At 43.4% G+C, this 26756-nt stretch overlaps 1 protein-coding gene across 1 annotated transcript; it reads right to left on the bottom strand.

Moving 5' to 3' along the window:
- Positions 1-20562: 20562 nt before the first annotated feature.
- MUC21 (mucin 21, cell surface associated) lies at positions 20563-24943 on the bottom strand. Its single transcript, XM_079713223.1, has 3 exons — positions 24667-24943; positions 21344-22602; positions 20563-20990 (listed from the first exon to the last, which is right to left on the bottom strand). Exons 1-3 carry the CDS (start codon positions 24728-24730, stop codon positions 20943-20945), a joined length of 1371 nt encoding a protein of 456 aa, XP_079569349.1. The 5' UTR covers positions 24731-24943; the 3' UTR covers positions 20563-20942.
- Positions 24944-26756: the final 1813 nt, after the last annotated feature.

The raw sequence follows: 26756 nt of genomic DNA on the forward strand, positions 1-26756 counted from the left end.
CATGTTTCTTTGTGTCACCTCTCATCCAGTTATGCCTGGGTCTCTGGTAAACAAGTGAGGCAGGAGCCATGATTCTTGTTAGAAATTGAATTCAGGTCGTGGCTTGGTATATGTTTTAGAATGAGGCAGCTCCTGGGTCAGATCTGGGGCCAAAGTGGCAAGATTGAGGGCAGGTAATATTCAAGGTGGTTTGAGGGTAGGAGAAGTCACAAGGGGCTGTGGATGTGGTCTGGTTGGGGTTGATAGAAGCACTGAATTGGGTATAAGTAGAAGGAAGAGATGGATCTTTCCACCTCCCACCACCTCCACCTGCAGGACATCAGGACTGGGAGTTTTTATTCTTATGAATAAGTGCAGCCCACATGGCATAAATTTTGGAGTTTTCAGCTCCTCTGCTCAAAACAATTCCCCCCTAACTGCTGCCGATTCCTCAGATTCCTCAAATAGGGCTCAAATATTTCGTTTCCCAAGGAGAGATGAAATACAGAAAGTTAAGGTCTAAATAATGAAAAGCAGAACATTTCCTTAAAAGAGGATGTGAGAAAGGTAATGAACAGGACCATCGGAACCTACTCCCCTGTGACAGGGAACTGGGGGTAGGTACCAGGGTGTGGAGCTCCCCAAGGTTCTCTCACCTATTCCACACCTTCACTCAAGACTGGCCCTGCCTGAGTCCTAAGAGGTTCCTTCTCCAGGGATCCCGGCCCCTACCTCTCCAGACCCTGGGGAACCTTTGCACTCTTCTCTCCAAAAATAGTTCACTCACCCAGTTCCAAACACCAGAATAGAAGCAGCAGCAGGAGAAGGGATGAGGCAGCACATTTTCTTTTTTCATCTCAAGAGAATCCAAATGGGCTGGAACCCAGGATGCTTTTTCCTTCCTCCTTCTCTCTACTTTTTCTATCTCTCCTTCTCCTTAAGCACAGAGTGGCTGTGGGGTTCATATGTGCTGCTACAAAGGAATCCAGGATGCCTGGGTCTTCCTTCCTTTTTTCAGGGAGGAACAGCCTGCTCCTTTACTCTCTGTCAATCAAGGGAAGAAGAATTTGATGCAGAGGAGGGCCAGGGCAGAAGAGAGATGTCATAAGTGCAAGAAAGGGACCTTGGCTCTGCCCAGAGCCCAGAGTTGAGCATAACAGGGGATCAGACTTGTCAGCATGGGTGGCATCGCTTTCTGATGCAGAGCCCTAGATGAAAGCTGTCCCCCACACAATGTCTCAGTGCTCAGGGAGGGGCTTGGGCTTCCTTTTCCACAGGTGGGAGTGGTAAGGTTGGGGACCAAGGAGGGTTTATGGCAGGCCTGCCTGGGGGATAGTGCATGGTGAGAAGAGGGCTAGATGTCAGAGGGCACAGAGCACCTTGGTCCTTAACAGAAAGGAGGAGCGTTGATGAGGGGGGAGAAATACGGAATCTATCTTTTAAAAAATGTTTATTTATTAATTTGGCTGCGCCACACCTTAGCTGCAGCATGCGGGATCTAGTTCCCTGACCAGGGATTGAACCCCGGCCCCCTGCATTGGGAGCATGGAGCTTTAGCCACTAGACCACCAGGAAGGTCCCCCAATCTCTATCTTAGAACTGCCCTCTTCTCTCAGTCATCCACCCAAGTCCTTTTCAGTGGCTCATCTCCTACCTGCAGATTCATCTCTTTGCTGCTATTACTTGAATGCCCTCAACCCACCAAGATTTCTTCAGTGACCAGGTGAAATTAGTTCACCTCCAAGAGTCCCATCGGGCTTGGAATGAGAATACCCATATTCCTTCCTTTGCTGATTCCCACCCCTGCATCATTCAATATTGTCCAGAAAATTATAGCTGCTTGTTTTCATTCAGAGTCAATGAATGTGGGGCCTCCCTCTTTCCCAGTATCCTCTTAAGTGGAAGAGGAACTCGGGAATAACAGGATGGCTGGAACCATTTTCCCCTCTCAGATGGCAGCTGATTCCCTGAAAGTCAATTTAGTGAATGGCTGGTTTACCAAATTTAACTGATTACTTCAACTACTAATTTTATTTGAGTGGATTAAATATTATTTAGATGAATTAAGAGGGTATTTGTATATATTTAATATAACTAATGAATATATTTTAAAGGACTATCATAAGGAATAGATATTATTTTTTAAGTCAAGAGGTACAATTTGCATATAATAAAATTTACCTTTTTTCATGTATAGATCTATACAGCTTTTTGTTTTGTTTTATTGTAAAATTTTTTTTTTTTTGCAGTACGTGGGCCTCTCACCGTTGTGGCCTCTCCCGTTGCGGAGCACAGGCTCTGGACGTGCAGGCTCAGCCGCTCTGCAGCATGTGGGATCTTCCCGGGCCAGGGCACGAACCCCTGTCCCCTGCATTGGCAGGTGGATTCTCAACCACTGCGCCACCAGGGAAGCCCGTAAAATCTTTTATTTTGAGATAATTTTAGACTTATAGGAGAGTTGCAAAGATAGTACAGAGAAATTATAAAATTTATACAATTATAGAAACTAAGAAATTAACTTTGGTATAATACTATTCACTAAATTATAGAATTTATTCAGATTTCATGTGTTTTTCCATTGATGTCCTTTTTCTGTTCCAGGATCCAATCCAGGGTTCCAATGGCATTTATTTATAGGTCTTCTCGGTCTCCTCCAATCTGTGACAGTTCCTCTGACTTTGTCTTTCATGATGTTGACACTTTTGAAGAGTATCAATATTTTATAGAGTGTCCTGAAACTTTGTTTCTTTTTAAAAAATTTTTATTAGAGTATAGTTGATTTACAGTGTTGCATTAGTTTCTGCTGTACAGCAAAGTGTATCAGTTATACATATACATATATCCATTCTTTTTTAGATTCTTTTCCCATATAGGTCATTACAGAGCATTGAGAAGAGTTCTCTGGGCTATACAGTAGGTCCTTATTAGTTATCTATTTTATATATAGTAGTGTGTATATGTCAATCCCATTCTCCCAATTTCCGCCCCCCGTGGGGACTTTTCCCCCGGGTAACCATAAGTTTGTTTTCTACATTTGCGACTCTGTTTCTGTTTTGTAAATAAGTTCATTTGTACCATCTTTTTAGATTCCACATGTAAATGATATCATATGATATTTGTCTTTCTCTGTCTGACTTACTTCACTCAATATGACAATCTCTAGGTCCATCCATGTTGCTGCAAATGGCATTATTTCATTCTGTTTTTATTGCTGAGTAATATTGCACTGTATATATGTACCACATCTTCTTTATCCATTCTTCTGTCGATGGACACTTAGGTTGCTTCCATGTCCTGGCTATTGTAAATAGTGCTGCAATGAACATTGGGGTGCATGTATTATTTCCAGTTATGGTTTTCTCTGGATATATGCCCAGGAGTGGGATTGCTGGATCATATGGTAATTCTATTTTTAGTTTTTTAAGGAACCTCCATACTGTTCTCCATAGTGGCTGTACCAATTTACATTCCCCTGAAACTTTGGTTTGTTTGATTTCTTATCACTAATTTGTTTTTGTGGTTAAATCAGGGTCATGAATTAGTGGGAAGGATACTGCTGGGATGATGTTCCCTTCTGTGCGCCACATCAGGGAGCTCGTGGTATCAACGTGCCTTATCACTGTGCTGCTAACCTTGATCACTTGGTTAAGGTGGTGTCTGAAAGAATTCTCCACTGTAAAGTTACTATTTGTCCCTTTGTAGTTACTAAATATTTGGGGAGGGGTACTGAGACTATGCAACTATCCTATTTATTTATTTATTTTTTGCGGTACGCGGGACTCTCACCGTTGTGGCCTCTCCCGTTGCGCACAGGCTCAGCGGCCATGGCTCATGGGCCCAGTCGCTCCGCGGCATGTGGGATCCTCCCGGACTGGGGCACAAACCCGTGTCCCCTGCATCGGCAGGCGGACCCTCAACCACTGCGCCACCAGGGAAGCCCGCACAAATATCCTATTTTTGCTTAAACTTTCATGCACTAATTTTGGCAACTATTGGCGCATCTTGCCCGCAGCTATTATTATTGTAGGTTTGTCCCTCCTTCCTTCTATATTTATTAATTGGAATTCTTCTGTAAGGAAAGTTGTGCCTTCTCCCCAATTTATTTATTCGGTTATTTACATCAGTGTGGACTCAAGGGTATTTATTGTGTTCTGTGAGTTTTGATATAATACTATCACAGTTTATTTTGTTGCTTAAATTTTGGCCATTGGGAGCTCTCTCAGGCTGGCTCCAGTGCCTTTTTAATATTCCCCATCCTTTTTTCAAAGTACTTTTCTCCATTTTGGCATCACAAGCTGCCCCATGCTCATTTCGGATTTTGTCTGCCCAGGCCCTGGAATCAACCATTTCTATTAAATCTTTTTTCTTAAATAAGCTTACAGACAGTGAAATGCACAGGTCTTAAGTATTCAGTTAGGTGTGTTTGACAGATGTCTATTTACCTGTGTAACTAGCAGCCCAACCGAGATATAAGACATTTCTATCATCCAGAATGTTCCCCCTTTCTAAAAGTTCTCACCCCTGTGGGAAATTAGTGATCTGCTGTATGTCACTGTTGATTAGTTTTGTCTATTCTAGAATTTCAGACAAATGGAATCATACCGTAGGTTCTCTTGCGTTTGGCTTCTATAGAGCTGTTTAAAGCTGTTCTGTTAATAGTATTGCAAAATGTACATCAATGGCCTTGGTCCTGTTAAGAAGGCTCTGGCAAAGGTCCAGACTATGAGAACCATGGCAAGGGCCAAGTTGACGAAACAAATGTGAGTGATTCATTTGCCCAAGGAAGGATCAGCAAATGCTTGTGATGAGCAAGTGGCACCAGAACCCTTGACGAGGGCTTGACTTTCAGCAAGAGCCCAGTGCTGACACACAGGCTTTTTGTACCTGTTCTGAGGCCTGGTTTTTCAGGGACTGCTGAGAGCCTGGATCCTGACAGCACAGGCTGGGCCCGCCCTTGCAGAAACTCGGAGCACGCCCTGCCCAGGACTGCCACTGGGGCTGCGAGCCCGCAGGAGAGAAAGGAGGTGGCTTACACCTGTCTTCCCAGTGAAGAGCAGACCTGTGTGGCCAGGGAACCAGGGAATGTGCCACGCCTGGGTACAGCCCCATTAGCAAGACCTTCTCTGCTTCACAACTGGTGTGATCACTCCCCTGCCCCCTTGTGCTCTAATCTTGCACAGACTGTTTTCTTGTTGTGCAACACAAACTTGTGAAGTCCAGCATCTGCCTTCCCCCATCTTTCCTGATTCCATTCTTCCGTCAGCCCGGAAGCCCCCAGGGAATGGGGACAGAATGGGGAAGGAAATGGGACAGATATAAAGTCTGGATTTCACTCTAGGGATTTGAGAGCTGGGAGAACACAGGGAAGAGGGGTCTTTAGGATATAAGGAACCTCCATTCACGGTGATATATAAACACACACCCACAGAGTCTGGTTCCACATATATTAGATGCATTTATTTAATAATTCAGTCACAGGACTGTCAGAGGCTGAAGCAGAGCTGGGAGGAGCAGCCCTGGGGGCAGGACGGGCAGACACTCAGAATCGCAATCCAGGTCAGCTCCCTCTCTGCCCCCGAGGACGGTGATGCTTCTGCCTTCAGGGACGCTCAGGCCACTTGTGTCTCCCAGTCAGCTCCATAGCTGCTGGAGGAGACAGCTCTCCTCTGCAGTCAGTTACAGTGACCCTTGACCCTTCTGGAACTTCATAACAGCCGTGAGTGCATGGCTATGGGGTGGTAAGAGATCTACGTTGAAGAAGTTTCTTAGGCACAGAGAGTTTCTCTGGAAAACAAGAGGCTGAATAGTTTCAGAGTCTTGCCCCCCTCTTCAGTGCTCTCCCATCCCAAGCATCTCCCCTCCTGCCAGCTCTCCTCCTCCTCATTACTTCTTCTGGTCCCCTTCTTCCCCTCATCAGTTTCCTCTGAATATGTCTTGGCTTTTTGACTCTGTCTTGCTGACTCTAACCTGCTGTTTCTGTCTTTCCTGATTTTCTCATCCTTGTTACTCCCACAGTGACTCTGCTCTCTCTAGCTTAGTTCCTTCCTCACTTGCCTGCTCTCTTTCCCTCAGAAAAAGGGTTTCCTATACATCAGGCACTCATGAAATGGAAGAGGAGTCCAGTGAGGAGAATCACAGCCACTGCAACCAAGGCCAGAGTCACTAGGACGACTTCCCATGGCCTCAGGTGTCCGCTAGGGTTTTCCTCTTTCATTGGAGGAGCAGTACTTGTGCTGGTGACACTGGAGATAGTAGCTGTTGTGTTAGTTCCACTGGACAGTGTGGTTGATCCAAGGGAGGTGGCTGTAGTGTTAACATTATAAGTTACAGCTTATTAAGGAAGGATGGCTGATTAGTTCCACTGGAAATTTTGTTTCCAGGTGTTGTGCTAAGTGCCACATAAGAATTAGTACTTCAAATACTCACAATACCTCCATGAGGTAGGAACTGCTACTACCGCATTTTATAGATAGGGACATTGAGGTTTAGAGAAGTTAAGCCTGGTCCCAGGTTAGAGAGCTAGCAGGTCATGTAACAGGGATTTAAACCGAGGCAGCCTGACATGAGAGCCAACCCTTAACCCATATACTACTCCACATTCTAAGTCACGTGACCTGGGAAGTCACATAACCCAGGGTCACAGGTAATAATCCTTCTCTAACTATTCATGATACCTTTCAGATAAAGAATATAAAAGAGATAGTTGAAGGGCCCATGTGTATATTTTGAGCTACCCTCCAAACAGAATTGTACCCTTCTTCCAGAGGAGAAATAATCAAGGGGACGTTTGGGAGGGGAAATAATGTGCATTTTCACTATCAGGTAATTCTTATGCACACAGAAGTTTTGGAGCCTCCAGGTACAGGATCCCACATGACCTTGGCACCTGGCCTGGCAGAGAACTAGCCACAGGTAGCTGGAGGAGATAAGGTCTCCCAGGATTCCAGGAAGGGACCCAACCTCCTTGCTTAGTGAATCAGAGTTAAGGTGAGGCCCATGCTTTTTCCCTCTATCTCATGCCTCTTTCCTACCTGTTCTGATTTTCCATCCCAACAACAACCAAGCTCTTGGCCTCCCAGATGCCTAAATACTCTCACATCATCTGTGGCTCTGTTCTCCTACTGGGATACAGGTTTTCTACCCCTTACCTATTCCTTTCTTAGTATTATCTGGACTAACATAAATATTGCAAATTTAGGCATCTAAATTTAATAAGAATAATTTAATAAGAAGACCTAAATAGACATTTCTCCAAAGAATATATACAGATTGCCAACAAACACATGAAAGAATGCTCAACATCATTAATCATTAGAGAAATGCAAAACAAAACTACAATGAGATATCACCTCACACCAGTCAGAATGGCCATCATCAAAAAATCTAGAAACAATAAATGCTGGAGAGGGTGTGGAGAAAAGGGAACCCTCTTGCACTGTTGGTGGGAATGTAAATTGATGCAGCCACTATGGAGAACAGTATGGAGGTTCCTTAAAAAACTGAACATAGAATTACCATATAACCCAGCAATCCCACTACTGGGCATATACCCAGAGAAAACCATAGTTCAAAAAGACACATGCACCCCAATGTTCATTGCAGCACTATTTACAATAGCCAGGACATGGAAGCAACCTAAGTGTCCATCGAGAGATGAATGGATAAAGAAGATGTGGCACATATATACAATGGAATATTAGTCAGCCATAAAAGGAAACGAAATTGAGTTATTTGTAGTGAGGTGGATGGACCTAGGGTCTGTCATACACAGTGAAGTAAGTCAGAAAGAGAAAAACAAATACTGTATGCTAACACATATATATGGAATCTAAAAAAAAAAAAAAAAAAAGGTCATGAAGAACCTAGGGGGAGGACGGGAATAAAGACCCAGACCTACTAGAGAATGGACTTGAGGACACGGGGAGGGGAAAGGGTAAGCTGTGACAAAGTGAGAGAGTGGCATGGACATATATACACTACCAAACGTAAAATAGATAGCTAGTGGGAAGCAGCCGCATAGCACAGGGAGATCAGCTCAGTGCTTTGTGACCACCTAGAGGGGTGAGATAGGGAGGGTGGGAGGGATGGAGACGCAAGAGGGAAGAGATATGGGGATATATGTATATTATAGCTGATTCACTTTGTTATAAAGCAGAAACTAACACACCACTGTAAAGCAATTATACTCCAGTAAAGATGTTTAAAAAATATATTACGAATTTAGATTTAGGGGAAGAGTCCAAAAACTTCTTGTTAATGCCTCTGATTAGGGTTATGGTCAGAGTCAAGAGAGAAACTAGGGGAATTACCTGGCAGTTCAGTGGTTAGGACTCCGTGCTTTCACTGCCAAGGACATGGGTTCAATTCATGGTCCGGGAACTAAGATCCTACAAACTGCGAGGTGCAGCAAAAAAAAAAAAAAAAAAAAAAAGAGAGAGAGAGAGAAACTTAGTGAAAAATTGAGATGGGAAGCTGGCCTATGGACAGGGAATAGATTTGTTTTGTTCAGGGGCATAAACAAATGAGTCAAAGTCAAGGAGGGGCAAATTCTAGAAAAAATTCAATCTGTGCAAGTGTGGAACAGCCCCCTGACAAGTTTAATTAGAGGGAAGGTGACTGCTGTCAGAGATGTTGGAAATGGATTCCTGCCTACTGTGGGTTATCAGGCATTAACTTTAAGATTCCTTCCAACTCCAGTGCATCTGTATTTGGGATTGGTTGATTACAGAAGAAATGGTCCAGACTTCTGGGCAGAAGAGTTGCTACTGGGAACAGAATAGAGAACAAATGCTGGGTTGGATTGAAGAGAATAGAGCAAAATATTGGTCCTTACTTCTTTGATGAGAATGAGAGCTAGCAGGAAGAGTGTGCATCCCAGGACTGGACAACACTTCCCCCAAACACTACTGAAACTTCAAGATTATCTTCTTTTAAACAAAATTACTCACTATTTCCTAAAAGTAGTAGAAGATGAAACAACAGCCAGCATTCAAGGGAAAATGTTTTTCTCTTCATCTTGAGATTCTCTGCCTTCCAAGCCTGGAAAGGAGCGTTCCCGAGTCCCAGATATGATTAGGCCTAGAAAGGAAAGAAAAAGAACTGAGGGTCTTGAGAAAGAAGAGTCTCAAGTTGGAGATCTGAGGCTGGAGTTCTGGGGGTTTTGGTGTCCAAAGAATGGGTCTACAATGGGAAGAAAAACACCAATAGGCAGCACCTGGGGTTGCAGACTGGGGACGCTGGATGCCTGGTCCCTTAGGGTCCCTCCACAGAATGTCACCTCTTTCTTTCTCTTTCAAAGAAGGTCTTTATAGCGTCATCTGGGTTGGGTCGGGGCTGGGTATATGGCCTGTTGTTTTTCCAGCTGTGGGCAGGTAACAGAATACCTGAACTCAGAGAGGAGAGGTATAGAGGCCAGGAGATCCGTGAGAATGGAGAGTGACATGGTTGCATTAGGCAGGGCCTCGGGAGGAGCAGGAAGTAGTACAGTTCAAGGGGATCATGTCAAAGTGGAGGAGACTCATCCTCTGAGGCAGGGATGGGGCTAAAAACCTGTTCTAGCTCAAGACCTTGTTTCCTGGAGAGAAGTCCTGAGTAACTGGGATAACTGTGTGGGGGCAGGATGTGGGAAGGTAGACTTGATGAGCAGACCTTAGTTGGAAGGACACATAAAGTGAGATTCACTGTGAATGGGGACGGCGGCCCGGACCTCTGGGTGCTGGTGAGCATGCGGTAGGCACACATCTTGAATGAGGTGAGAAGAGAGACTCACGGATAGACTCTGTGATCTCTGAGGTATGGGAGGTGGGGGTGGGAAGAGCAGGGCTTGGGCTGTTGAGGAGATGGGACCAGTGGTGTACCAGTGTCAGTGTATACCTGTTTGCAAGGACCCCAAATTGTTAAAATTTCAGGATTTCTGCAGCACAGCCATCATTAAAAATTTGAGTTCTAATTTGATACTGTGTGTAATCAAAATAAGCTGTCTCTTGGGCTTCCCTGGTGGCGCAGTGGTTGAGAGTCCGCCTGCCGATGCAGGGGACATGGGTTCGTGCCCCGGTCCGGGAAGATCCCACATGCTGTGGAGCGGCTGGGCCTGTGAGCCATGGCCGCTGAGCCTGTGCGTCTGGAGCCTGTGCTCCACACGGGAGAGGCCACAACAGTGAGAGGTCCGTGTACCGCCAAAAAAAAAAAAATAAAATAAGCTGTCTCTACCCCCTCCAGCCATGGAGGCTTCCTGGAAGAGGAACCATTTCAGATTCTCTTTTTTTTTTTTTTTTTTGGAGCGCCATGCGGCTTGTGGGATTTTAGTTCTCTGACCAGGGATCAAACTCAGGCCCTCGGCAGTGAGAGCACATAGTCCTAACCACTGGATGCCAGGGAATTCCCCTGAATTCCCCTGAATGTCAGATTCTTTAAACGTTTGGGTGAAAGAATATTCACTGTGTGTGAGGCCTGATGGAAGTGAGCTGACAAGCAGGAGATGAAGATTCATCCCACAAATATTTAGTGATTTCCTACTATGTGCCAGACATTGTACTCCAGTAAACAAAACAAATAAATTTGTGTTATTTTGGAGCTTATATCTAAGATATCAGAGAACTGTGAATGACTGAGTTTTAAAAGCAGGAAGAGAATGGAATGTGGTAGAAAATGTGGTGTTGGATGGGGAGTGGTCAGGAATCTAGATTCTAGGATGCCCTAGGAAAGGGCTTGGTAGTTGATCTGCCCACTGTCTGCGATAGGAAGTCCCATGTGGGGGATGGATGAGGAGTGTGGTCAGTAACAAGTCGGTATTGGGACCTCAGCACCCTGCTGTAAGGGTAAACATCCCAATAACATTTCTAAGTAGAAAGATGTTTTCTCTACAACCAATTAGAGTTACAGGACTTGTTTTATGGTGCAGGTTTACTCATATATTAGCACTTTTCTCATCTTTTTAGTGGGGATTATAATCTGAACTCCATAGGGTTGTTGTGAAGATTAAATGGTGGTATATTAAAAAACTCACAGAAGTCACTCAGAGGCAAAGAACAACAGCAAAACAAACACAAAGTTTAAAAAGATAAGCATTTCATCTGGATACAACATACATTAATAAACTTTTATTTTTTAGAGTATCTTCATTTCTTAGACTGTCTAGTAATTTTCTTCTTCATCACACAACATCTGGAGGAGACACAAGAAGGGAGGAAGACTCTTCTTAAGGACAAAGTCAAGCTCTGGAGGGCATTGAAGTGACCTGGGCGGAGGGAAGATGAGGAAGCAGCTGCCATAAGAGTAGTCACTGTGCCCAACCCCACACCCTGTCAAGCAACCTCCTTGATCCTGGGATTCTGAGTTATGGGGAGAGCCAAGGGAATACATTTACTTGACATCACTCTAAGCCTGATGTGGCTGTGGGTCTCTTCCAAAACAATACGCTGCCCGAGTAACCTTGTTGGTCAGACATGGAGAGGCTTTCCTTGGTCCTGTCCTTGACCCAGGCCATAACCTATGGCCATTCTCTGGGAACATTCTGGTCTCCCATCTTGACTCACTCCCCCATCATTGCTCTTTGTCTTCTCTTCCATGACCCTTTCCTCCGCCAAGGTTTCCTCTCTTAGAATGTCTCCCATTATCCAGTGTCCATAGCCATGCCCTCTTCAATGACCTCCTCAAAGGTCTGCCCTCTGGTTGTCACTGGTGTGGCCTTTTCCGTGGTCTCTTTCATGGCCCCAGGCCTGTGGTTTCCATCATGGCTTCCACAGTAGACACCTTGATGACTCATTTCCACAATCACCTTCATGACTGTGTCTCAATTCATGGCCCACATTGTAGCTTTCTTCAGGCCAAGGCCACAGGCCCCTCCATGGCTCAGTTTATTGTCGAGGCTGCAGAACAATGGACCCAGGCCAAGGTCATGGGTGTAATAAGTATCAATGTTTCTTAGAGGCAGAAGAGTATCCCTCTAAAAGAGAAAGATGTGGATATTTTAAGAGAGTACTCCTCTCACATTTCACAATCCACCTGGTTGACTAAAATCACAGACTTTCACTTTTTTTCAGGTATTTATCTTTATTTTACTGAAACTGAAATTAAAATTAATAACAGTAAGCAAAGCAAAGCACAGCAAATGTATTGTAGAAGATATATATTAAAAGGTCAGAGGTATAAAAATGAATGGTTTATCCTTTTCCATATTGTTCCTGCTTTGAGGATTTTTAAAAATTGAAGTATAGTTTATTTACAATGTTGTGTTCGTTTCAAGTGTACAGAAAATTGATTCAGTTATACCTATATATATAATATATACTATACATATTCTTTATCAGATTCTTTTCCATTATAGGTTATTACAAGATATTGAATATAGTTCCCTGTGCTATACAGTAGGTCCTTGTTGTTTACCTGTTTTATATATAGTAGTGTGTATATGTTAATCCAAACTTCTAATTTATCTCCTTCCCCCTGACTATCCCCTTTGGTAATGATAAGTCTGTTAGTCTATTTCTGTTTTGTAAATAAGTTCACTTGTGTCATTTTTTTAGACTCCACATATAAGTGATATCTCATGATATTTGTCATTCTGTCTGACTTAACTTCACTTAATATGATAATCTCTAGGTCCATCCATGTTGCTGAAAAGGGTATTATTTCATTCTTTTTTATGGCTGAGTAATAGTCCACTGTGTGTGTGTGTGTGTATATACACCATCTTCTTTATCCATTTATCTGTGATAGACATTTAGGTTGCTTCCATGCCTTGGCTATTGTAAATAGTGCTGCTGTGAACATTAGGGTGCATGTATCTTTTTGAATCAGAGTTTTCTCCAGATATATACCCAGGAGTGGGATTGCAGGATCATATGGTAACTGCCTTTTTAGTTTTTTAAGGAACCTCCACACTCTTTTCCATAGTGGCTGTACCAATTACATTCCCACCAACAGTGAAGGAGGGTTCTTTTTTCTCCACACGCTCTCCAGCATTTATTATTTGTAGACTTTTTAATGATGGCCATTCTGACTGGTGTGACATGACACCTCATTGTAGTTCTGATTTGCTTTTCTCTACTAGTTAGCAATGTGAGCATCTTTTCATGTACCTATTGGCTATCTATATGTCTTCTTTGGTGAAATATCTATTTAAGTCTTCTGCCCATTTTTTAATTGGGTTTTTTTTTTTTTTTGCAGTACGCGGGCCTCTCACTGTTGTGGCCTCTCCCCTTGCGGAGCACAGGCTCCGGACGTGCAGGCTCAGTGGCCATGGCTCACGGGCCCAGCCACTCCGCGGCATGTGGGATCTTCCCAGACCGGGGCATGAACCCGTCTCCCCTGCATCGGCAGGCGGACTCTTAACCACTGCGCCACAAGGGAAGCCCAGGTTGTTTGTTTTTTGATATTAAGTTGGATGAGCTGTTTGTATATTTTGGAAATTAACCCCTTGTTGGTAGTATTGTTTGCAAATATTTTCTCCCAACCTGTAGGTTATCTTTTTGTTTTGTTTATGGTTCCTTTTTCTGTGCAAAAGCTTTTAAGTTTAATAGAGACTAAAAAAAAATAGAAAAGATCAATGAAACTAAAAGATGGTTCTTTGAAAAGATAAACAAAATTGATAAACCTTTAGCCAGACTCATCAAGAAAAAAAAGGGAGAGAGCCCAAATCAATAAAATCAGAAATGAAACAGAGAAGTTACAACTGACACCATAGAAATACGAAGGATCATAAGAGACTACTAAGAGCAACTATACACCAATAAAATGGACAACCTAGAAGAAATGGACAAATTCTTAGAAAGGTACTATCTCCCAAGACTGAACCAGGAAGATATAGAAAATATGAACAGACCAATTACTGGTACTGAAATTGAACCAGTAATTTAAAAACTCCCAACAAGCAAAAGTTCAGGACCAGATTGCTTCACAGGTGAATTCTACCAAACATTTAGAGAAGAGTTAACACCTATTTTTCTAAAACTTTTCCAAAAAATTGCAGAGGAAAGAACACTTCTGAACCCATTCTATGAGGCCACCATCACCCTGATACCAAAACCAGACAAAGATATCACACAAAAAAGAAAATTACAGGCCAGTGTCACTGATGAACATAGATGCAAATATCCTCAACAAAATACTAGCAAACTGACCTCAACAATATATTAAAAGGATCATACACCATGATCAAGTGGGATTTATCCCAGGTATGCAAAGATTTTTCAATATCAGCAAATCAATCAATGTGGTACACCACATTAACAAACTGAAGAATAAGAACCATATGATTATCTCAACAGATGCAGAAAAAGCTTTTGATAAAATTCAACATCCATTTATGATAAAAAAACTCTTCAGAAAGTGGGCATAGAGGGAATATATCTCAACATAATAAAGGCTGTATGTGACAAACCCACAGCTAACATCATACTCAAAGGTGAAAAGCTGAAAGCATTTTCTCAAAGATCAGGAACAAGACAAGGATGCCCATTCTAGCCACTTTTATTCAACATAGTTTTGGAAGTACTAGCCACAGCAATCAGAGGAGGGAAAGAAATAAAAGGAATCCAAATTGAAGAAGAAGAAGTAAAACTGTCACTGTTTGCAGCTGACATGATGCTATACATAGAAAATCCTAAAGACACTACCAGAAAACTACTAGAGCTCATCGATGAATGTGATAAAGTTGCTGGATACAAAATTAATATACAGAAATCTGTTGCATTTCTATACACTAACAATGAAAGATCAGAAAGGGAAATTAAGGAAACAATCCCATTTACCATTGCATCAAAAAGAATAAAATACCTAGGAATAAACCTACCTAAGGAGGCAAAAGACCTGTACTTCGAAAACTATAAGACACAATGAAAGAAATTGAAGATGTCACAAACAGATGGAAATATATACCGTGTTCTTGGATTGGAAGAATCAGTATTGTTAAAATGATCACACTACCCAAGGCAATCTACAGATTCATGCAATCCCTATCAAATTACCACTGGCATTTTTCACAGAACTAGAACAAAAAAATTTTAAATTTATATGGAAGCACAAAAGACCCTGAATAACCAAAACAATCTTTTTTATTTTATTTTATTTTTTATTTTTGACTGCATTGGGTCTTCATTGCTGCATGTGGGCTTTTTCTAGTCGTGGTGAGCAGGGGCTACTCTTCGTTGTGGTGCGCGGGCTTCTCTTGTTGCGGAACATTGTGGTGGCTTCTCGTTGTGGAACATGGGCTCTAGGCACGTGGGCTCAGTAGTTGTGGCTCATGGGTTCTAGAGTGCAGGCTCAGTATTTGTGGTGCACGGGCTTAGTTTCAGCATGTGGGATCTTCCCAGACCAAGGATCGAACCCCTGTCCCCTGCATTGGCAGGTGGATTCTTAACCACTGTGCCACCAGGGAAGCCCGCCAAAACAATCTTGAGAAAGAAGAATGGGGCTGGAGGAATTAGGCTCCCTGACTTCAGACTATACTACAAACCTACACTAATCAAAACAGTATGGTACTGGCACAAAAACAAACACATAGATCAATGGAACAGGATAGAAAGCCTAGAAATAAACCCACATTTCTATGGTCAATTAATCTATGACAAAGGAGGCAAGAATATACAATGGAGAAAAGACAGTCTCTTCATAAGTGGTGCTGGGAAAACTGGACAGCTACATGTAAAGAATGAAATTAAAACATTCTCTAACACTATATACAAAAATAAACTCAAAATGGATTAAAGATGTAAATGTAAGACCAGATACTATAAAACTCCTAGAGGAGAACATAGGCAGAACACTCTTTGGTGTAAATCACAGCAATATTTTTTTTTGGATACATCACATAGAGTAATGGAAGTAAAAACAAAAATAAACAAATGTGACCTAATTAAACTTAAAAGCTTTTACACAGCAAAGGAAACAGATTTTCACTTTTTAAGAGAACCCATTAAAATTTTTTTCTTCCTAATCTTTTTACTTCTCTGTGTCTCTCTTCATATCCATGTGTTATCTTTTATTTCTCTCATTGTGAAAACATCAAAATAAGGAAAAAATCAAATAAAATAATAACCTCACTGTGTCTATATTCTAATTTACTGTGCTGTACCAATATAATGCGGTAGAATTTGCAAAGCAAAAATAAATCAACAGCCCAGTGTTCAGGGGATGGGCCACCAAAGAACAGGAATCCGTCATTGTATTACTAAGGAAATGCATGTTTGTGAGACCAGGTATAACTTTTCTGGATGAGCCACAGTTTTGAAATCCAACATATAGCCTTTCAGTTAAAAGCATGGATTCCTGAAATTAAAAGATCCTGGATTGAGTTCTCTGCTGTGTGCCCTTCAGTATGTTTGTTGACCTCTTTATATCTCCTTGCATATGAAATGTGAATAGTGTCCTTATGTATGAATAGTGTCCTTGTATATGAAATGAAGATAATAATAATACTTTCCCCATAGTGTTATTGGGGGGATAAAATGAAATAGCACATGTAAAATGCTCGCATAGTACCTGCCACAAAGTAAGTGCTTAATGAATATTAGCTACCATTATTATTGCTATTACCTCTTGGTTTTGAATAAGAGAGTGCCAGCATGTTTAGGAGAAAACCAGTGGAAGTGAGTCTGTATGTGGTGCCCTATAATTCGAGGACATTTTAGAGTTTAAAAGGAATAATGTATAGTTGTAGTGGTCTTCATCATTTATACCCTGCCATCTTCCACACGTTGTTTAAGGTACCTCTCTATAACAAAAAATGTAAAATAAAAAATTCAGAACAAAAAGAAAATACAGGGCTTCCCTGATGGCACAGTGGTTGAGAGTCTGCCTGCCGATGCAGGGGACACGGGTTCGTGATCCGGTCTGGGAAGATCCCACATGCCGCGGAGCGGCTAGGACCGTGAGCCATGGCCGCTGAGCCTGCGCGTCTGGAGCCTGTGCTCTGCCACGGGAGAGGCCACAAAAGTGAGAAACCCGCGTACCGCAAAAAAAAAAAAAAAAAAAGAAAATACATTGGAATAGGGGAGCAAGTCCTGGTGAATATCTGAATGCAGAATGCAGTCTGGAACTGGCGTGCAGGGACAGCTCTCTCAGCCTCCACAAGGAATGTTAGAAAGCCTGTGAGCCCTGGCTGAGCTCTGGAAACCTCTGTGCCTCATCAGGCCGTTTTTGTCTCCTATCCTCTCTGGTTTCTACCCCTGTTATTCTGCCTTGATATTACTTCCCCTACATTATTCTACTGTAATATTTTTTGCTTGTAAGATTTTTGTTGATCACCCTACCATGCTTCTCTGCACCAAAAGATATGTTTATAAACGTAAAAAAATTTTCCTGTGGCTTTTAAGTGTTAAATTTCTCAGTCCTCAATAACATTTTGGTGAAAAGTAAATGAAAATGTTTTCCTTATGCAATGTTTTTATCTTTCCCCCTTCTCCAACTCCGCAATGTTTTCCCATATTTTCAAGAAAATGTGCAACATGAACCTTCCCAATATAAAAAATAATAACAATTTATAGAGTGCTACCAAATGTACTGTTCTAAGGGCTTCACGGCAATCTCATGAATTGGGTACTGTTATTACCCTCAGTTTTGCAGATAAGCAAACTGAGACCCAGGAAAGGGAAGGAATTTGTGGGAGGCCACGCTGAGCTTAGATTTAAAACCGGAAATTCTAGTTCTTCAATCTGTGCTCTTAGCAGGTATGCTGTACAGCCTCTGGATCTTCCTTTCTTCTTAAGATAAAACATTAGGGACTTCCCTGGTGGCACAGTGGTTAAGATTCTGCCCTCCCAATGCAGGGGGCCCAGGTTCGTTCCCTGATCAGGGAACTAGATCCCACATGCCTGCTACAACTAAGAGTTCGCATGCCACAACTAAAGAGCCGGCGAGCCACAATTAAGGAGCCCGCCTGCCGCAACGAAAGACCCAGCACAAACAAATAAATAAATAAATATATTTTTAAAAAAAGATATAACATTAATCAGCTGGAAGTAAATGTACAACTTATAATGTCTTTCTCCTTGAAAATCATGCAAAATATCCAACTGTGATCTAAACCAAGAAACTCTTGAACGAGACACTGTTTCTCCTTATGGAGAACGGTGTATAAGCCAGGGAAGCGTGCTTCATAGTAAGTTGCTATTTCCCAGCAAAGTTTTACAAATCTTGAATATTCTAAAATAGGTAGACAGACAGATAAGGTGGGTTGATTTGCCATAGGGTTTTCGCCTAGGTTAAACAAGGCACTGCCACTCTTATTATTTCATACTGATGCTGTGTTTGCTCTGCTTTCATGAGTTGCTCCCCCCAGAAGGATGTATTCTTTGACAGGAGATGGAAGAGAAGAGATTGTTAAGCAGAAATCTTTATCACCCCTGCTACCTCACTCTACAATATATCTGAATAAATAACATCTTAACATGTCCAAAAATTCCCAGTTTATTACACTTCTTTTGGCCCCTAATAGGAATTTATGTGAGGCAAAGGAAAACATGAAGCCCTACTCTGGGTATACGATGACTAAATTAGAAGAGATTTTGAGTTATCCCTTTATTTGCACCCTGGAATTTTTTGCACCTAGGGAAATCCACCATAATGATATAGGAGCTAGAATGTAAAAGGTGGGTGGGTGGCTATAGAAGGAAAGCTAGAAAAGTATAACTAGCAGATGCTTTGACCACAGGCACAAAATACATATCGAAGTTGAAGATCTGGAAGATGATTCCCATAAGATATCCCACACCTGCATAATACTCTTTAGAAAGTCTTCATATACCTCCAAGGGTATGGGCAGACTCTATTTAAAGATCATTGCACTAGGCCAACAGTGCAAAAGTGCTTAATCCTGTCAACTTCCTAGACCCCTGCTTGGGTCAAACTTCCTTGGTGAGCTGGGGCTTTGTCGGGTTAAAACATGTTTCGTCCATGTAAGCAGATCCCATGATGAAAGTTGAGTCATGATGCTTCCTAACTCTATGTACACACTCCAGTTTCTGGGAGTAGCGAGATGTTCACAGTGTAACCATATCAATTAACCACAAGCTGAATTACTTACTCACCGTGGTTTCATCTCTTTTCATCTCCCACTGTCTCGAAGTGCCCATTGCTGTTTATCTTTGGAAATCAAAATTTTTATTTACACGATATGCCTGCTGGGTAATAATATTTTTACTGCTTTATTTAGATATAATTTATATAGCATATTCTCCTGTTTAAAATAGATGTTAATGGGGTTTAGTATATTTACAGGGTTGTTATTAATAAGCCCTTTCAATTTGCAGACTAAAATCTTTCTTCCCTGTTGTTCTTTTTCTTCCTCTGGTCTATCTCTTTCTTTTTCCTCTGTTTTGAATCTTACTACTTGTGTGTTAGTCCTCCTGAATCAATCCTCCAAGTGTCTTCTATTTTCTATATCAGTGATTTTCATCTCTGGTTTGTTGTATCTAATTGAGCTACTTTCTCCACTTGCTCTTCTAAATAACTAACTTTATTCTCAACCAGGCTCTTTGAATTTGTCTATTACCATTTTAAACTTGAAAATGCATGTTTTACATTTTTAAATTATCTAAATGGACTCCCTTGCCTTATTTTCACATTTTTCACATTATGCTTTCCACAATTCACACCAGTGGGAGGCAACTTTCTAGGGGGTTCAACTCAGCTTCTCCTTCCGGTTGCTGGATCCCTGTAGGTAAGATAATGATGATGATGATGATGATGATGGGCCTGTACGTGGCTCAGCATGGCCTCACTGACTAGGATCAACCGTCTGGTTTGCTGACACTTGAGAAACCCAATGAGTGGTGGAAGGCAGAGCAGTTTCCACTGTTGTGAGTTGGCGTGAACCCACGAACAACCTGCTAATTCTTTCCTGAGGCCTCTGTCCCCGGTGGAAGTCGTGTCACTGGCCTCATGGATTCAGAGCAACCCAGCCTTTCAAAGCAGCTCGCCTCTGTCCTCCGAGACCTGTAGGATCAGGGAGCCTTCTATCCTAGACCATGAAAGGGGTATGTGCAGCCTTTGTGGGAGGGGAATTCATGAGAATCTCAGGCTTTACCCCAGGTGTCTCTGCCATGACCCTCTTGAAAGGAAATCTTAGCAGGCCAGGAAGTCTTTCCCTTGATAAAAACAGGAAGTACTTTCTCTCTGCTTCCAAAGGCAGCACTGAGAGTGAGAGTATCAACCAACACCTTCATTCTTACAAGTGACCCAGGTCTAGAGCAAATGTAAATGGTCTGGAAACTGGCTTTGAGTGACCTCCCTCCCCGCCCCTCCCCCCACCCAACAGCATACCTCCTCCTGTCATGCTCTGGGTTCTGCATGTGCTACAACATAATCTCTACCTACCACAGGCCTAATCCATGAGCCTGTAGGATCCGGGCATCTGCCTTCCCTTCTCATCTCTCCCAATTCAATTCCCCTCTCAGTCTGGGAGATTCTTGGGGGCACAGAGTTCCTGCTTGGGGCAAGAAGCATTAGAAAAAGGGGACAGATATGGGTGATGTCTCTGGATTTTACTGTGGAGATTCTGAATGCCAAGTGGATTCCAGCATGGGGTTCTCTCATACAACCGGGAAATTCAACTCAGCGCAGCAGACACCCACTCGTGTGCACACACAGGTTCTCTCTGTGATATAGTTTGTATGTGTTTATTTCCTAGCTAAATGACCAGCAGAGTCTCCTCTTTCCAGTGTCTGGTAAAAGCGAGAGAGAGGGAGGAAGTGTCTTTCCCAAGGCTGAGACCCAAACAAAGCTGGGAGGGGACTCCTGGGGACGAATGAAAGGACACTCAGATCTCTGGTCCCCCAGGCTGGCTTCCTCTGTGAGGAATGTGGCTCTCTGGCTTCAGCAGCCGCTTAGAGCCCATTGTGGCTCTCTCTCAGCTCCATGGCTACTGAGGATACTGGTCTACTCCAGAATCCGTTAGGGCTCCACCTAGACCGGTGGTGGACTCCGTGATTCCCTCCAGGGCCTGGGCCGAGGTTGGGGCCATGGAGTCAATAGACAGCTGTGTCAAAGACATTTCTCAGGGACAGGGAGTTTCTCTAGAAAAAGAAGGCAGAATCATTTCAGAATTGGATTCCCCCCCACCCCCGAGAAGCCTTCACCAGGGACTCCTTCTGGAATCTTCTCCCCCTTTAAACCATTTCCCTCACTCAGCAGTCCTTCCACCAGTCTTTATTTCTTCTTTTGCTCCCCTTTCCCCACAAGTCAATAGCTTCCTCTGCACATTGATTGGCTCCTCTGGTTCTAACTTGCTATGTCTCTTTCGTAACCTTCTCCTGATTTTTCTTTCCTCCCTACTCATCCCTAACTTGGTGGCCCTACTATTCATACTTATTTCCCTATGTTCCCTATTCCTTCCCCCCAGGCAATTTCCTATATATTAGGCTCTCACCACACAGAAGTAGACCCCAACAAAGAATCCCACAGCCACGACAACCGAGACCAGAACGATGAGGAAGATTTCCCATGGCTTCAGGGACCCAATGGGCTTCTCTGGAGCCACTGGAGTTCCAGCACTTGTGCTAGTTGTGTTGGAAGTTGTGTGTGTTCCAGTTGTCAAAGGTGTACCAGAGCCTCCTGTGGTTGCACTGGATCCAGTGTTGGAGGCCGTGGTGGTCCCACTGGAGGTTGTGCTGGATCCATTACTGGAGGTTATGCTGGTCTCACTGGAGGTCATACTGGAACCAATATTGGCAGGTGTGCTGGTCCCTCCAGAGGTCAGGCTGGATCCAGTATTGGAGGTTGCGTTGGTCCCTCCAGAGGTCAGGCTGGATCCAGTATTGGAGGTTGTGCTGGTCCCTCCAGAGGTCATGCTGGATCCAGTGTTGACAGGTGTGCTGGTCCCTCCAGAGGTCAGGCTGGATCCAGTATTGGAGGTTGCGCTGGTCCCTCCAGAGGTCATGCTGGATCCAGTATTGGAGGTTGCGCTGGTCCCTCCAGAGGTCAGGCTGGATCCAGTATTGGAGGTTGCGCTGGTCTCTCCAGAGGTCACGCTGGATCCAGTATTGGAGGTTGCGTTGGTCCCTCCAGAGGTCACGCTGGATCCAGTAATGGAGGTTGTGCTGGTCCCTCCAGAGGTCAGGCTGGATCCAGTATTGGAGGTTGCGCTGGTCCCTCCAGAGGTCATGCTGGATCCAGTATTAGAGGTTGTGCTGGTCCCTCCAGAGGTCATGCTGGTTTCAGTATTGGAGGTTGTGCTGGATCCACTGGGGGTCACTTGGGATCCAGAGTTGGTGGCTGTGCTGGTACCATCATAGGTCGTGCTGGATGTAGTGCTGGAGGCTGTCCTAGGCTCACTGGAGGTTGCGCTGGATCCAGTGTTGACAGGTGTGCTGGTCCCTCCAGAGGTCAGGCTGGATCCAGTATTGGAGGTTGCGCTGGTCCCTCCAGAGGTCATGCTGGATCCAGTATTGGAGGTTGCACTGGTCCCTCCAGAGGTCATGCTGGTTTCAGTATTGGAGGTTGTGCTGGATCCACTGGAGGTCACTTGGGATCCAGAGTTGGTGACTGTGCTGGTACCGCCATAGGTCGTGCTGAATGTAGTGCTGGAGGCTGGACTAGTCCCACTGGAGGTTGCGCTGGATCCAGTGTTGGCTGTGGTGGGTTCACTGGAAGTTGGGCTAGGTGTGCTCCCACTAATGGAGGTTATGCCTAATGATAATCATAAATGATGTCATATATTGAGCATATATACTTTCTGCTCAATGGTTGGTTAAACTCATTACATGGATAATTCTATTTAATGCTCACTACAGCCCAATGAAATAGATATTATTATTATCAACAGCTAAGATGAAAAAATTGAGGCTTAGAAATGTTGACACTTGCCCAAGTTTGTACAGCTAGTAAGTAGTAGAACAGGAATTTGAACCCAGGCCATTGAATCTGCACTTTTAGCTACCATGCTAAGTCACCCTCCACATCCACCCCCAACACCAGGGTTACATGACCTAATTTCACTGATAGTAAGCTTATTCCATCATCTGCTGTACAATATTCAACACAGATAAAAAGTATTATAAAGGAGTTGCAGAACCCAGGTGAAACTAGTATATATTGATTAATTCATTATTAAAATGGTATTGCTTCTTTCTTGGAAAATATTTCTGAGTGTTATTCAGAAAACACCTATATTAGAATTATCTGGGGAGCTTGTTGAAAATAAAGATTTCTAGGCAAACCACTCCAGACTAAATGAATCAGAGTCTGAGATAGGCCTAGGTATCTGGGTGATTACATATGCATTAAAGTTCCACGGGCTCCTGATTACAAGGCAAAGGTTAGAAAAGAGCAAGTTATATGTAACTTAAATATATAAGATCTCCCAGGATTAAGGTCTGCAAATCAAGATCTACAGGTATAGGGAAGCATTTCCACCTTCCTGAAGGCTCAGCTAGAGTTAAGGTTGTGCCTATTTTTTGCCTCTCACTACCTTGAAGGACAAAGATGCTCAGCCTCCCCAGATAAACAAAATTTATCTCATTTGTGGCTCATTTTACTATTAATTTGGACATGAGCGCCTAGCACCTCACCCCACACATGTGTAGCTTATTTGAACTAACATAGGATTAGAGTTTAGCTCTATTTGGGGAAGGCCCCCTAAAATCTGCAATGGGGTACAAATTGGAGTTAAGGTTAGAATCATGAGTAAAACTAAATAAGAAACTGAGATGAACAAGAGTAGGGGTGACGTGAAAGAGGGAGTGGATTTGATTTGAGAAGTTTTGGAGAATAGAATAGTTGAGTCAAAATTGTATGAGGGGGGCTTCCCTGGTGGCGCAGTGGTTGAGAGTCCGCCTGCCGATGCAGGGGACACGGGTTCGTGACCCGGTCTGGGAAGATCCCACATGCCGCGGAGCAGCTGGGCCCGTGAGCCATGGCTGCTGAGCCTGCGCGTCCGGAGCCTGTGCTCCGCAACGGGAGAGGCCACAGCGGTGAGAGGCCCGCGTACCGCAAAAAAAAAAAAAAAAAAAAAAAAATTGTATGAGGGCTAATTTTGATTCAAAATGATGAATTCTCGGGGCAGTACCCTGATGGTCTAGTGGTTAGGATTCGGCATTTTCACTGTCGTGGTCCGGGTTCAATCCCTGGTTGGGGAATTGAGATTGTGCAAGCCGTGTGGCACTGCCCAAAAAAAAAAAAAAAAAAAAAGAATTCTCTAAGAAGTCATGCTTCCTAGTTGCACAATAGGAGACGGCCTGAGGAGTGTTTAATGGAGTGTCAGAGGTGCAGAGCAGAGTGGGAGTTAGTTTTGACTTGAATCCTTTTCTCCTTGGCCTGAGGCTGACTGAGGCTGATTGTGGAATAGGAGTTAAGGACACGAGAAAAATTAAGTCTTTATAATAGAGAAGAGTGATATTTTAAAATAACAGTCAACTCTTCTTGTTATTAATATTTAAACCCCAGCCATATCTCACAGGTTATTACCACTTTATAGATGCAGAAACAGAGGCACAGAGAAGTTAACTCACCCACAGTGTACCGGTAACAGATGGAGCCGTGATTCAAACGTAGGCAACTGGAGACCAGAGTCCACAGTTTTAACCACTGTGCTCTGACTGCCTCCCAGGTGATACCTTATTAGACTGAAGTGATTGGAGTGAAATGATGACCCTCACTCTATGGTGGAGAACCAGTTATTCCTAGTGCTGATCATGATCTCCCACAATCCCTCAAAAGTTCACAGACCACCCACCTTTAAAGAAAAGCACTCACCATATTCTAAAAGTAGGAGATGCAACAGCAACCAGTACGTAAGGCAAATGTTTCTTTTCTGCATCTTGATCTGCCTCTTTGCGGCTGGTAAAAAAGATGCTTGGATCCCAAATGTGGCCAAGACCTAGAAGACAAAGAACAATATTCTTGAGAAAGGAGAGTTCAAGGTGAAGAGATAAAGGCTGGAGCTTCCAGGAGCTTGGGTCTCCTACTTATGTGTTCTTGGAAAGAATCTTGAGCTTAGCCGGATAGGAGACTGGATGCCTGGGCTGCTTGAGCTTCCTCCACACAATGTTGTTGCCTCTTTCTTTATCATGGAAGAGCTGCAGGAGCCTTTATAGCTTCATATAGGGGAGGGGTTGGGAAGTTGCCTTCTTCTTCTGCCAACTATGAGCAGGTAACAAAACAATACTGAGTCTGGGAAGGAATAGACTGGGGTTCAACAGGAAGGTGAGAAAGGAGAATGACATGATCATACTAGGCAGGGCACTGGGCTGGTTTTGAGCAGGAAGTAGAATGCGATAAGGGGATCAAGGTTGTCAGAGTGGAAGACACCCACCCTTGAGGCAAAAACAGGGCCAGAAACCTGTTCCAGTTCAAGACTTTGTTTCCTGGTCAGGAAGTCCTGTGTGCCTGCTTTTAACACAGAAGAAGCCCTAATAGACTGAGCTGAAGGGTAGGAATCAAAACAAACAAAAAAAGAGAGACCTCAAAGAGAGCAGTAACTAGGGATCTGGGCTCCTGGGATATGGGCAGAAGACAGACGGTACATTGCTGAGCATGCAGTAGGCACTCAACAATGCACAATGACTGAACAGGAAAAGAGAGATCCATGGGTAGGTAGCCATCTTTGGGGTCTCTGGCACATGGGAGATGAGGATGGGGGAGAGTGTTGAATATGCAGGAACAAGCCACCTGTCACACTCATAGCAGGTAAAGGGGTGGTATAGGACCCCCCTTTTTAAAAATTTTATTGAAGTATACTTGATTTACAATGTTGTGTTACTTTCTGTTGCACAGCAAAGTGATTCAGTTTTATATATATATATATATATATATATATATATATATATATATATTCTTTTTCATATTCTTTTCCATTATGGTTTATCACAGGATATTGAATATAGTTCCCTGTGCTATACAGTAGGACCTTGTTGTTTATCCATCTTATATATAATAGTTTGCATCTGCTAATCCCAAAGTCCCAATCCTTCCCTCCCGCACTCCCACAAGGGCCGCCTTTTGATTCTCAACCATAGTTCCTGTCTTGTTTGTTTTCGGAGTAATTCATAGGACCTTTTCTTCCCTGAGATCCTTCAGATGTTCCTTCTCATCAGCCTTAATGAAGCATCTCTCAGCAAGGTATACCACGGGCACCACATTAGGAGACTTCAGGTCTGTTGGGGGAGGGAGATACTTACTTAGTCCAAGTCCTCTAGGAACTTCGAGTTGGGTCTGGACGTAGATATAGCAGCAGAAAGGACACACAGTCAGCTAAATGAGCATGACTGAAGAGACCCAAATGAGTGGAGGGTTGGGGAGTTTATGGGGAAGGCTTCTTGTGGCCAGGGTAAGGGGAGTGGGATTGAAGGGAGTTCCAGTGCGCAGTCTGTATGACCGAAGTCAGCTGTCTCCGTTCCCTGTCAATGAGGAGAAGCTTCGTGGAAGAGGCGACATCTCAGGTAGTTTATCTATAGGTGAATGGGTATCCCCGACATGTAAGACCTGCTAGAAAGAAGCTGGCAATCAGGAGGTGGCTGGAGGCATGAAGGAGCTTGGAATAAGTCAGTCTGAGAGTCAGGAGGGGCAGAGTGTGCTAAGAAAGGCTTACATGCCTAGCGGCTGTGATGGGTGGTTCCTGAGGTTGAGGTGTGAGGGGCCAGTCAGTGACAGGTGGGGTCTTGAACTCCCAGCAATCCCAATCTGTGGCTGCAAAGCCAATAGCACTCTAAGAAAGAAAACTTTTCTTCCCTCTAGAATTAATTGGAGGCAGAGGTCCTGAATTCAAATCCAGATTTCACCTTTTAGAGATATCCTAAAAAAATTTTACATGCATACTTATCAGTCTAAATGTAATTAATATCTTT

Source organism: Hyperoodon ampullatus, assembly GCF_949752795.1.
Source record: "Hyperoodon ampullatus genome assembly, chromosome: 10".
Classification (NCBI taxonomy): Eukaryota; Metazoa; Chordata; class Mammalia; order Artiodactyla; family Ziphiidae; genus Hyperoodon; species Hyperoodon ampullatus.